Source organism: Lepisosteus oculatus, chromosome 14, assembly GCF_040954835.1.
Source record: "Lepisosteus oculatus isolate fLepOcu1 chromosome 14, fLepOcu1.hap2, whole genome shotgun sequence".
Classification (NCBI taxonomy): domain Eukaryota; kingdom Metazoa; phylum Chordata; class Actinopteri; order Semionotiformes; family Lepisosteidae; genus Lepisosteus; species Lepisosteus oculatus.
This window is the reverse complement of record NC_090709.1, coordinates 40,928,490-40,941,013: the sequence shown is the minus strand read 5'-3', so window position 1 is coordinate 40,941,013 and position 12,524 is coordinate 40,928,490. Positions and strand designations below refer to the sequence as shown.

At 51.7% G+C, this 12,524-nt stretch overlaps 1 protein-coding gene across 3 annotated transcripts in view; it reads left to right on the top strand.

The window, feature by feature from the left end:
• The window catches only part of gabbr1b (gamma-aminobutyric acid (GABA) B receptor, 1b), a 71,847-nt gene that overhangs the window by 19,803 nt on the left and 39,520 nt on the right, over positions 1–12,524 (top strand). For all 3 annotated transcript variants that reach the window (XM_069198742.1, XM_069198743.1, XM_069198741.1), the window contains 4 exons: positions 4,363–4,449; positions 5,046–5,249; positions 6,044–6,229; positions 7,433–7,450. In XM_069198742.1, the coding sequence (XP_069054843.1) occupies positions 4,371–4,449; positions 5,046–5,249; positions 6,044–6,229; positions 7,433–7,450 (487 nt within the window). In that variant the 5' untranslated portion in view covers positions 4,363–4,370. The remainder of the gene's footprint in view (positions 1–4,362; positions 4,450–5,045; positions 5,250–6,043; positions 6,230–7,432; positions 7,451–12,524) is intronic.

Genomic DNA, 12,524 nt, shown 5'->3' with positions numbered 1-12,524 from the left:
GTGTGTGCTGTATTAACAGTGTCGTGAACTGACAGTGTGTGGACAGTATTAACAGTGTGTGTGTGCTGTATTAACAGTGTCGTGAACTGACAGTGTGTGGACAGTATTAACAGTGTGTGTGCTGTATTAACAGTGTCGTGAACTGACAGTGTGTGTACAGTATTAACAGTGTGTGTGTTGTATTAACAGTGTCATGAACTGACAGTGTGTGGACAGTATTAACAGTGTGTGTGCTGTATTAACAGTGTCATGAACTGACAGTGTGTGTACAGTATTAACAGTGTGTGTGTGTTGTATTAACAGTGTCATGAACTGACAGTGTGTGTACAGTATTAACAGTGTGTGTGTGCTGTATTAACAGTGTCGTGAACTGACAGTGTGTACAGTATTAACAGTGTGTGTGTGTGTTGTATTAACAGTGTCGTGAACTGACAGTGTGTGGACAGTATTAACAGTGTGTGTGTGCTGTATTAACAGTGTCATGAACTGACAGTGTGTGGACAGTATTAACACTGTGTGTGTGTGCTGTATTAACAGTGTCATGAACTGACAGTGTGTGGACAGTATTAACAGTGTGTGTGCTGTATTAACAGTGTCATGAACTGACAGTGTGTGGACAGTATTAACAGTGTGTGTGTGCTGTATTAACAGTGTCATGAACTGACAGTGTGTGTACAGTATTAACAGTGTGTGTGTGTTGTATAACAGTGTCGTGAACTGACAGTGTGTGGACAGTATTAACAGTGTGTGTGTGCTGTATTAACAGTGTCATGAACTGACAGTGTGTGGACAGTATTAACAGTGTGTGTGCTGTATTAACAGTGTCGTGAACTGACAGTGTGTGGACAGTATTAACAGTGTGTGTGCTGTATTAACAGTGTCGTGAACTGACAGTGTGTGGACAGTATTAACAGTGTGTGTGTGTTGTATTAACAGTGTCGTGAACTGACAGTGTGTGGACAGTATTAACAGTGTGTGTGCTGTATTAACAGTGTCATGAACTGACAGTGTGTGGACAGTATTAACAGTGTGTGTGTGTGTTGTATTAACAGTGTCATGAACTGACAGTGTGTGTACAGTATTAACAGTGTGTGTGCTGTATTAACAGTGTCGTGAACTGACAGTGTGTGTACAGTATTAACAGTGTGTGTGTGCTGTATTAACAGTGTCGTGAACTGACAGTGTGTGGACAGTATTAACAGTGTGTGTGTGTGTTGTATTAACAGTGTCATGAACTGACAGTGTGTGTACAGTATTAACAGTGTGTGTGCTGTATTAACAGTGTCGTGAACTGACAGTGTGTGTACAGTATTAACAGTGTGTGTGTGCTGTATTAACAGTGTCGTGAACTGACAGTGTGTGTACAGTATTAACAGTGTGTGTGTGTGCTGTATTAACAGTGTCGTGAACTGACAGTGTGTGGACAGTATTAACAGTGTGTGTGTGCTGTATTAACAGTGTCATGAACTGACAGTGTGTGTACAGTATTAACACTGTGTGTGTGTGCTGTATTAACAGTGTCATGAACTGACAGTGTGTACAGTATTAACAGTGTGTGTGTGCTGTATTAACAGTGTCGTGAACTGACAGTGTGTGTACAGTATTAACAGTGTGTGTGTGCTGTTTTAACAGTGTCATGAACTGACAGTGTGTGTACAGTATTAACACTGTGTGTGTGTGCTGTATTAACAGTGTCATGAACTGACAGTGTGTCTATAGTATTAATTGTCTGCTGTATTAACAGATCGTATTAACTGTTCTACTGCACTGGGACTGTTGTCCGAGGATTATTGTCCCAGCTCCTATTGTAACAGGATTATTGTGCTGGACTGGGACTGGAGCTCCTATTGTAACAGGACTGTTCTACTGGACTGGGACTAGAGCTCCTATTGTAACAGACTGGTCTACTGGACTGGGACTGGGGCTCCTATTGTAACAGACTGTTCTACTGGACTGGGACTGGGGCTCCTATTGTAACAGACTGTTCTACTGGACTGGGACTGGAGCTCCTATTGTAACAGGACTGTTCTACTGGACTGGGACTAGAGCTCCTATTGTAACAGACTGTTCTACTGCACTGGGACTGGAGCTCCTATTGTAACAGACTGTTCTACTGCACTGGGACTGGAGCTCCTATTGTAACAGACTGGTCTACTGCACTGGGACTGGAGCTCCTATTGTAACAGACTGTTCTACTGGACTGGGACTGGAGCTCCTATTGTAACAGACTGTTCTACTGGACTGGGACTGGAGCTCCTATTGTAACAGACTGGTCTACTGCACTGGGACTGGAGCTCCTATTGTAACAGACTGGTCTACTGGACTGGGACTGGAGCTCCTATTGTAACAGACTGTTCTACTGGACTGGGACTGGAGCTCCTATTGTAACAGACTGGTTCTACTGCACTGGGACTGGAGCTCCTATTGTAACAGACTGGTCTACTGGACTGGGACTGGAGCTCCTATTGTAACAGACTGTTCTACTGCACTGGGACTGGAGCTCCTATTGTAACAGACTGGTCTACTGGACTGGGACTGGAGCTCCTATTGTAACAGACTGTTCTACTGGACTGGGACTGGAGCTCCTATTGTAACAGACTGTTCTACTGCACTGGGACTGGAGCTCCTATTGTAACAGACTGGTCTACTGGACTGGGACTGGAGCTCCTATTGTAACAGGACTGTTCTACTGGACTGGGACTGGAGCTCCTATTGTAACAGACTGTTCTACTGGACTGGGACTGGAGCTCCTATTGTAACAGACTGTTCTACTGGACTGGGACTGGAGCTCCTATTGTAACAGACTGTTCTACTGCACTGGGACTGGAGCTCCTATTGTAACAGACTGTTCTACTGGACTGGGACTGGAGCTCCTATTGTAACAGACTGTTCTACTGGACTGGGACTGGAGCTCCTATTGTAACAGACTGGTCTACTGCACTGGGACTGGAGCTCCTATTGTAACAGACTGGTCTACTGGACTGGGACTGGAGCTCCTATTGTAACAGACTGGTCTACTGCACTGGGACTGGAGCTCCTATTGTAACAGACTGGTCTACTGGACTGGGACTGGAGCTCCTACTGTAACAGACTGTTCTACTGGACTGGGACTGGAGCTCCTATTGTAACAGACTGTTCTACTGGACTGGGACTGGAGCTCCTATTGTAACAGACTGGTCTACTGGAGTGGGACTGGAGCTCCTATTGTAACAGACTGTTCTACTGCACTGGGACTGGAGCTCCTATTGTAACAGACTGGTCTACTGCACTGGGACTGGAGCTCCCTATTGTAACAGACTGTTCTACTGGACTGGGACTGGAGCTCCTATTGTAACAGACTGTTCTACTGGACTGGGACTGGAGCTCCTATTGTAACAGACTGGTCTACTGCACTGGGACTGGAGCTCCTATTGTAACAGACTGGTCTACTGGACTGGGACTGGAGCTCCTACTGTAACAGACTGTTCTACTGGACTGGGACTGGAGCTCCTATTGTAACAGACTGTTCTACTGGACTGGGACTGGAGCTCCTATTGTAACAGACTGGTCTACTGGACTGGGACTGGAGCTCCTATTGTAACAGACTGTTCTACTGCACTGGGACTGGAGCTCCTATTGTAACAGACTGTTCTACTGGACTGGGACTGGAGCTCCTATTGTAACAGACTGTTCTACTGCACTGGGACTGGAGCTCCTATTGTAACAGACTGTTCTACTGGACTGGGACTGGAGCTCCTATTGTAACAGACTGTTCTACTGGACTGGGACTGGAGCTCCTATTGTAACAGACTGGTCTACTGGAGTGGGACTGGAGCTCCTATTGTAACAGACTGTTCTACTGGACTGGGACTGGAGCTCCTATTGTAACAGACTGGTCTACTGCACTGGGACTGGAGCTCCTATTGTAACAGACTGTTCTACTGGACTGAGACTGGAGCTCCTATTGTAACAGACTGTTCTACTGGACTGGGACTGGAGCTCCTATTGTAACAGACTGTTCTACTGCACTGGGACTGGAGCTCCTATTGTAACAGACTGTTCTACTGCACTGGGACTGGAGCTCCTATTGTAACAGACTGTTCTACTGCACTGGGACTGGAGCTCCTGTTGTAACAGGACAGTGAATGCAGTTCTAATGCACTGCGTGGCCTGTTGTGACCTATTTGCTCCTGTGCTTTGTGTCAGACTCCCCCAGTAGCCTTCTGTGGTTGTGTCGCGGGTGTTGAGAGCACATATATTACATGAGCAGCAGTCACCCAGCAGCGCTGCAGAAGGACGCCGTTCCTGTGGGCAGGCTGACACCTGCTGGACGCTTTGGGAACTGCAGTGCCGTCTGAAAAGGCTTGGCTTCTCTCTCCCCAGGTGTCAAGATGACAGTTTGCACGTGGGTGACTGCGCTCTGTGTCCTGCCCTCGATCGCTGTGGCCATACGCAACACCACCACTGGAGGTACTGTGTCTGTGTGAACCCCTCTCTCTCTCAGTGCAGTGTTCATGTACTGGAGTGTCCAGTCAGTGTGTCTGTGTGAACCCCCCCTCTCTCTCAGTGCAGTGTTCATGTCCTGGAGTGTCCAGTCAGTGTGTCTGTATGAACCCCTCTCTCTCTCAGTGCAGTGTTCATGTACTGGAGTGTCCAGTCAGTGTGTCTGTATGAACCCCTCTCTCTCTCAGTGCAGTGTTCATGTACTGGAGTGTCCAGTCAGTGTGTGTGTATGAACCCCTCTCTCTCTCAGTGCAGTGTTCAAGTACTGGAGTGTCCAGTCAGTGTGTGTGTATGAAACCCCTCTCTCTCTCAGTGCAGTGTTCATGTCCTGGAGTGTCCAGTCAGTGTGTCTGTATGAACCCCTCTCTCTCTCAGTGCAGTGTTCATGTACTGGAGTGTCCAGTCAGTGTGTCTGTGTGAACCCCTCTCTCTCTCAGTGCAGTGTTCATGTACTGGAGTGTCCAGTCAGTGTGTGTGTGTGAACCCCTCTCTCTCTCAGTGCAGTGTTCATGTCCTGGAGTGTCCAGTCAGTGTGTGTGTCTGAACCCCTCTCTCTCTCTCAGGCTGTGCTATAATCCGGCCCCCTCGTGACGGGGGGATCCGGTACCGGGGTCTGTCCCAGGAGCAGATCCGCAGTGTCCAGATCCTGCCGGTGGACTATGAGATCGAGTACATCTGCCGGGGCAGCAGGGTCATCGTGGGCCCCAAGGTGCGCAAGTGTCTTCCCGACGGCACCTGGACAGACATCGGCCTGCACAGCCGCTGCCGTGAGTGTCCCTGTCTCTCTGCCTGTCCCTGTCCCTCTACCTGTCCCTGTCTCTCTGCCTGTCCCTCTGACTGACCGCCTGTCCCTCTGACTGACCGCCTGTCCCTCTGACTGACCGCCTGTCCCTGTCTGACCGCCTGTCCCTGTCCCTCTACCTGTCCCTGTCTCTCTGACCGCCTGTCTCTCTGACCGCCTGTCTCTCTGACCGCCTGTCTCTCTGACCGCCTGTCTCTCTGACTGCCTGTCCCTGTCTGACCGCCTTTCTCTCTACCTGTCCCTCTGACTGTCTGTCCCTCTGACTGTCTGTCCCTCTGACTGTCCCTGTCTGACCGCCTGTCCCTGCCTGACCGCCTTTCTCTCTGTCTGTCCCTCTACCTGTCCCTCTGACTGTCTGTCCCTCTGACTGTCTGTCCCTCTGACTGTCTGTCCCTCTGACTGTCTGTCCCTCTGACCGCCTGTCCCTGCCTGACCGCCTTTCTCTCTGTCTGTCCCTCTACCTGTCCCTCCGACTGCCTGTCCCTCCGACTGCCTGTCCCTCTGACTGTCTGTCCCTGCCTGACCGCCTTTCTCTACCTGTCCCTCTGACTGTCTGTCCCTCTGACTGTCTGTCCCTCTGACTGTCTGTCCCTCTGACCGCCTGTCCCTGCCTGACCGCCTTTCTCTCTGTCTGTCCCTCTGCCTGTCCCTCTGACCCCTTGTCCCTCTGACTGTCTGTCTGTCTCTGTGTCCCCCTGAGTGTCTGTCCCTGTGTCCAGTGCTGGGTGAGCCCCAGTCTCCCCTCCCTGTCGCCCGCAGTGCTCATGTGCTCGAAGGTGTGGGCGTCCCTGGAGAACGGGGAGGTAGAGGCGCACCCCCCCGGCCCCCCAGTGGAGGGTACAGAGCTGCACTACCGCTGTCTCCCCGGGTTCCGGCTCGTGGGGCGCAACTCCTCCCTCTGCACCAAGCTGGGCAAGTGGGCGTACCCCAAACCAGTCTGCCACTGTGAGTCACAGCCTAACACTGTACCCCAAGACTGTCTGACTGTACAAGACTCACTGGAGCTGTGTGAGACGCTGAGACTGTCACTGGAGCTGTGTGTCAGTGTGTGTGAGACGCTGAGACTGTCACTGGAGCTGTGTGTCAGTGTGAGAGACACTGAGACTGTCACTGGAGCTGTGTGTCAGTGTGAGAGACGCTGAGACTGTCACTGGAGCTGTGTGTCAGTGTGAGAGACGCTGAGACTGTCACTGGAGCTGTGTGTCAGTGTGAGAGACACTGAGACTGTCGCTGGAGCTTTGTGTCAGTGTGTGAGACGCTGAGACTGTCACTGGAGCTGTGTGTCAGTGTGTGTGACGCTGAGACTGTCACTGGAGCTGTGTGTCAGTGTGTGAGACGCTGAGACTGTCACTGGAGCTGTGTGTCAGTGTGTGAGACGCTGAGACTGTCACTGGAGCTGTGTGTCAGTGTGTGAGAGACACTGAGACTGTCACTGGAGCTGTGTGTCAGTGTGAGAGACACTGAGACTGTCACTGGAGCTGTGTGTCAGTGTGAGAGACACTGAGACTGTCACTGGAGCTGTGTGTCAGTGTGTGAGACACTGAGACTGTCACTGGAGCTGTGTGTCAGTGTGAGAGACGCTGAGACTGTCACTGGAGCTGTGTGTCAGTGTGTGAGACGCTGAGACTGTCACTGGAGCTGTGTGTCAGTGTGTGTGAGACACTGAGACTGTCACTGGAGCTGTGTGTCAGTGTGTGAGACGCTGAGACTGTCACTGGAGCTGTGTGTCAGTGTGTGAGACGCTGAGACTGTCACTGGAGCTGTGTGTCAGTGTGTGAGACGCTGAGACTGTCACTGGAGCTGTGTGTCAGTGTGTGAGACGCTGAGACTGTCACTGGAGCTGTGTGTCAGTGTGTGAGACGCTGAGACTGTCACTGGAGCTGTGTGTCAGTGTGTGAGACACTGAGACTGTCACTGGAGCTGTGTGTCAGTGTGTGTGAGAGACGCTGAGACTGTCACTGGAGCTGTGTGTCAGTGTTTGAGACGCTGAGACTGTCACTGGAGCTGTGTGTCAGTGTGTGTGAGAGACGCTGAGACTGTCACTGGAGCTGTGTGTCAGTGTTTGAGACGCTGAGACTGTCACTGGAGCTGTGTGTCAGTGATTTAATGTGTCCTATCTCTCATTCCCTGTTTCTTCCTTTTTTTCAGATGACCGACACTACTTAGGTAAGACAGAACCAACAATATCCTAACAATAGCATTGAGCACAATATCCCAGAGCCCCTGTCCAGTCAGTCCAGGGGTCTGTGTCCCTGGTCCAGTCAGTCCAGGGGTCTGTGACTCCGGTCCAGTCAGTCCAGGGGTCTGTGACTCCGGTCCAGTCAGTCCAGGGGTCTGTGTCCCCGGTCCAGTCAGTCCAGGGGTCTGTGTCCCCGGTCCAGTCAGTCCAGGGGTCTGTGTCCCCGGTCCAGTCAGTCCAGGGGTCTGTGTCCCCGGTCCAGTCAGTCCAGGGGTCTGTGACTCTGGTCCAGTCAGTCCAGGGGTCTGTGACTCTGGTCCAGTCAGTCCAGGGGTCTGTGTCCCTGGTCCAGTCAGTCCAGGGGTCTGTGTGCCTGGTTCCGGTGAGTTCTTGGATGTGTGGAGGACAGATGAAACGTTCAGCTTCATCTCTCTGGCGCCCCCGCCCGTACGCAGGACCCCACAGGACCGAGCGAGGGAGAGAGCGCCCCACCCGCTTCTCGATTCGGGGGTTCGTCGTCGTCGCCGCCGCCCCCCGTCGGCATGCGGCCCCCGTTCCCGCCCCCCGCCACTCTCTGTGTAAAGAGCCCGTTTCCGGTTCAGCGAGGGGGCCGTGTGGTGTGTCGGGCGTGACCCCCTATAGCCCCGAGCCGCCCCGGAGGAGGGGGTCCTCGCCGAGCTACTCGCGACGCAGGGTTCACGCGGTGAATATTGTCACTGGGACCAGTCCCAAACTGGGCGACGGCGATCGTCGGTCTGGCGCTGTTCCCCGGCTCAGGGTCTGGCAGTCCACAGGGTGGGCTGTAGGGGGATTGCTGAAGGTTCTGAGGACATTCAAGACTAAAGATAATCAGTTCCTCCTCTGAGTCTGTGCCCGGTCAGCGTGTGTGCGTCTGCAGAGTCTCCAGGGGTCTTTAAAGCAGGGCTGTCCAGTCCTGGTCCTGGAGGGGTCAGTGTGTGTGTGTGTCTGCAGAGTCTCCAGGGGTCTTTAAAGCAGGGCTGTCCAGTCCTGGTCCTGGAGGGGTCAGTGTGTGTGTGTCTGCAGAGTCTCCAGGGGTCTTTAAAGCAGGGCTGTCCAGTCCTGGTCCTGGAGGGGTCAGTGTGTGTGTGTGTCTGCAGAGTCTCCAGGGGTCTTTAAAGCAGGGCTGTCCAGTCGTGGTCCTGGAGGGGTCAGTGTGTGTGTGTCTGCAGAGTCTCCAGGGGTCTTTAAAGCAGGGCTGTCCAGTCCTGGTCCTGGAGGGGTCAGTGTGTGTGTCTGCAGAGTCTCCAGGGGTCTTTAAAGCAGGGCTGTCCAGTCCTGGTCCTGGAGGGGTCAGTGTGTGTGTGTGTCTGCAGAGTCTCCAGGGGTCTTTAAAGCAGGGCTGTCCAGTCCTGGTCCTGGAGGGGTCAGTGTGTGTGTGTGTCTGCAGAGTCTCCAGGGGTCTTTAAAGCAGGGCTGTCCAGTCGTGGTCCTGGAGGGGTCAGTGTGTGTGTGTCTGCAGAGTCTCCAGGGGTCTTTAAAGCAGGGCTGTCCAGTCCTGGTCCTGGAGGGGTCAGTGTGTGTGTCTGCAGAGTCTCCAGGGGTCTTTAAAGCAGGGTGTCCAGTCCTGGTCCTGGAGGGGTCAGTGTGTGTGTCTGCAGAGTCTCCAGGGGTCTAAAGCAGGGCTGTCCAGTCCTGGTCCTGGAGGGGTCAGTGTGTGTGTGTCTGCAGAGTCTCCAGGGGTCTTTAAAGCAGGGCTGTCCAGTCCTGGTCCTGGAGGGGTCAGTGTGTGTGTGTCTGCAGAGTCTCCAGGGGTCTTTAAAGCAGGGCTGTCCAGTCCTGGTCCTGGAGGGGTCAGTGTGTACAGATGATCCAGGTCTCTGTCTAGTCCAGTCCTGGTCCATGAGAACTTTCAGGGTGAAAGAGAATAAACTGTCTTTCTTCAGATCTACCACAAGGTGGCAGGAATGTGTAATTAAGTAAATGGTGCCCGTTATTGTACAGAAATGCCACAAGGTGGCAGTGTTGCCTTGTTTATCAGGAGGTGTACCATTTTCCGTTTATTGATACGTCTTATTGGGAGTGTTTGTCGGGGAGAGAGAGGAGATAACTGAAAAAACACTCAGTAATAAACACCCACAAGAGGACAGGAGACACAGGGGGGCAGGAGTTTTCTGCTCCCCTCTCTCCCTCACTGTGTCTCCTGTCCTGTTGTGTGTGTTTACTGCTGAGGGATTCTCTGTGATCTCCTCTCTCTCGCTGTGTCTCCTGTCCTGTTGTGTGTGTTTATTACTGAGGGATTCTCTGTGATCTCCTCTCTCTCTCGCTGTGTCTCCTGTCCCGTTGTGTGTGTTTTTACTGAGGGATATTCTCTGTGATCTCCTCTCTCTGGCTGTGTCTCCTGTCCCGTTGTGTGTGTTTATGACTGAGGGGTTCTCTGATATTCTGTGTTGATCGGGACAGCTGGAGTGTCGATATGTGGCTAATCTCAAGATCAGTGCGTCAGCCAGCTTGGTTGTAAATTGTTCGTCTCTCATTCAGCATGTCAGAAAGTGAGCCAGTGATTCAGTCAGTGTGTCAGTAATGGGGCTAGTCAGCTACAGGGTCAGTCAGCACATCAGTGCGTCAGTTACAGAGGCAGTAACTGGGGCAGTGCATCAGTCAGTGTGTGTTAGTTAGAAACTGGGTCAGTGCATCAGTCAGAGTGTCTGTAATCAGGCCAGGCAGTGTGTCAGTAATCAGGTCAGGCAGTGTGTCAGTAATCAGGTCAGGCAGTGTGTCAGTAATCAGGTCAGACAGTGTGTCAGTAACAGGGCCAGTGTGTCAGTAATCAGGTCAGACAGTGTGTCAGTAATCAGGTCAGGCAGTGTGTCAGTAATCAGGTCAGACAGTGTGTCAGTAATCAGGTCAGACAGTGTGTCAGTAATCAGGTCAGACAGTGTGTCAGTAATCAGGTCAGGCAGTGTGTCAGTAATCAGGTCAGGCAGTGTGTCAGTAATCAGGTCAGACAGTGTGTCAGTAATCAGGTCAGGCAGTGTGTCAGTAATCAGGTCAGACAGTGTGTCAGTAATCAGGTCAGACAGTGTGTCAGTAACAGGGCCAGTGTGTCAGTAATCAGGTCAGACAGTGTGTCAGTAACAGGGCCAGTGTGTCAGTAATCAGGTCAGACAGTGTGTCAGTAATCAGGTCAGACAGTGTGTCAGTAACAGGGCCAGTGTGTCAGTAATCAGGTCAGACAGTGTGTCAGTAATCAGGTCAGACAGTGTGTCAGTAATCAGGTCAGGCAGTGTGTCAGTAACAGGGCCAGTGTGTCAGTAATCAGGTCAGACAGTGTGTCAGTAACAGGGCCAGTGTGTCAGTAATCAGGTCAGACAGTGTGTCAGTAATCAGGTCAGACAGTGTGTCAGTAATCAGGTCAGACAGTGTGTCAGTAATCAGGTCAGGCAGTGTGTCAGTAATCAGGTCAGACAGTGTGTCAGTAATCAGGTCAGGCAGTGTGTCAGTAATCAGGTCAGACAGTGTGTCAGTAATCAGGTCAGACAGTGTGTCAGTAACAGGGCCAGTGTGTCAGTAATCAGGTCAGACAGTGTGTCAGTAACAGGGCCAGTGTGTCAGTAATCAGGTCAGACAGTGTGTCAGTAATCAGGTCAGACAGTGTGTCAGTAACAGGGCCAGTGTGTCAGTAATCAGGTCAGACAGTGTGTCAGTAACAGGGCCAGTGTGTCAGTAATCAGGTCAGACAGTGTGTCAGTAATCAGGTCAGGCAGTGTGTCAGTAATCAGGTCAGGCAGTGTGTCAGTAATCAGGTCAGACAGTGTGTCAGTAATCAGGTCAGACAGTGTGTCAGTAATCAGGTCAGACAGTGTGTCAGTAATCAGGTCAGACAGTGTGTCAGTAACAGGGCCAGTGTGTCAGTAATCAGGTCAGGCAGTGTGTCAGTAATCAGGTCAGACAGTGTGTCAGTAATCAGGTCAGGCAGTGTGTCAGTAATCAGGTCAGACAGTGTGTCAGTAATCAGGTCAGACAGTGTGTCAGTAATCAGGTCAGGCAGTGTGTCAGTAATCAGGTCAGACAGTGTGTCAGTAACAGGGCCAGTGTGTCAGTAATCAGGTCAGACAGTGTGTCAGTAACAGGGCCAGTGTGTCAGTAATCAGGTCAGACAGTGTGTCAGTAATCAGGTCAGACAGTGTGTCAGTAATCAGGTCAGGCAGTGTGTCAGTAATCAGGTCAGACAGTGTGTCAGTAACAGGGCCAGTGTGTCAGTAATCAGGTCAGGCAGTGTGTCAGTAATCAGGTCAGGCAGTGTGTCAGTAACAGGGCCAGTGTGTCAGTAATCAGGTCAGACAGTGTGTCAGTAACAGGGCCAGTGTGTCAGTAATCAGGTCAGACAGTGTGTCAGTAATCAGGTCAGGCAGTGTGTCAGTAACAGGGCCAGTGTGTCAGGCAGTGTGTCAGTAATCAGGTCAGGCAGTGTGTCAGTAATCAGGTCAGGCAGTGTGTCAGTAATCAGGTCAGACAGTGTGTCAGTAATCAGGTCAGGCAGTGTGTCAGTAATCAGGTCAGGCAGTGTGTCAGTAATCAGGTCAGGCAGTGTGTCAGTAATCAGGTCAGGCAGTGTGTCAGTAATCAGGTCAGGCAGTGTGTCAGTAATCAGGTCAGGCAGTGTGTCAGTAACAGGGCCAGTGTGTCAGGCAGTGTGTCAGTAATCAGGTCAGGCAGTGTGTCAGTAACAGGGCCAGTGTGTCAGGCAGTGTGTCAGTAATCAGGTCAGGCAGTGTGTCAGTAATCAGGTCAGACAGTGTGTCAGTAATCAGGTCAGGCAGTGTGTCAGTAATCAGGTCAGGCAGTGTGTCAGTAATCAGGTCAGGCAGTGTGTCAGTAATCAGGTCAGACAGTGTGTCAGTAACAGGGCCAGTGTGTCAGTAACAGGGCCAGTGTGTCAGGCAGTGTGTCAGTAATCAGGTCAGGCAGTGTGTCAGTAATCAGGTCAGGCAGTGTGTCAGTAATCAGGTCAGACAGTGTGTCAGTAATCAGGTCAGACAGTGTGTCAGTAATCAGGTCAGACAGTGTGTCAGTAACAGGGCCAGTGTGTCAGTAACAGGG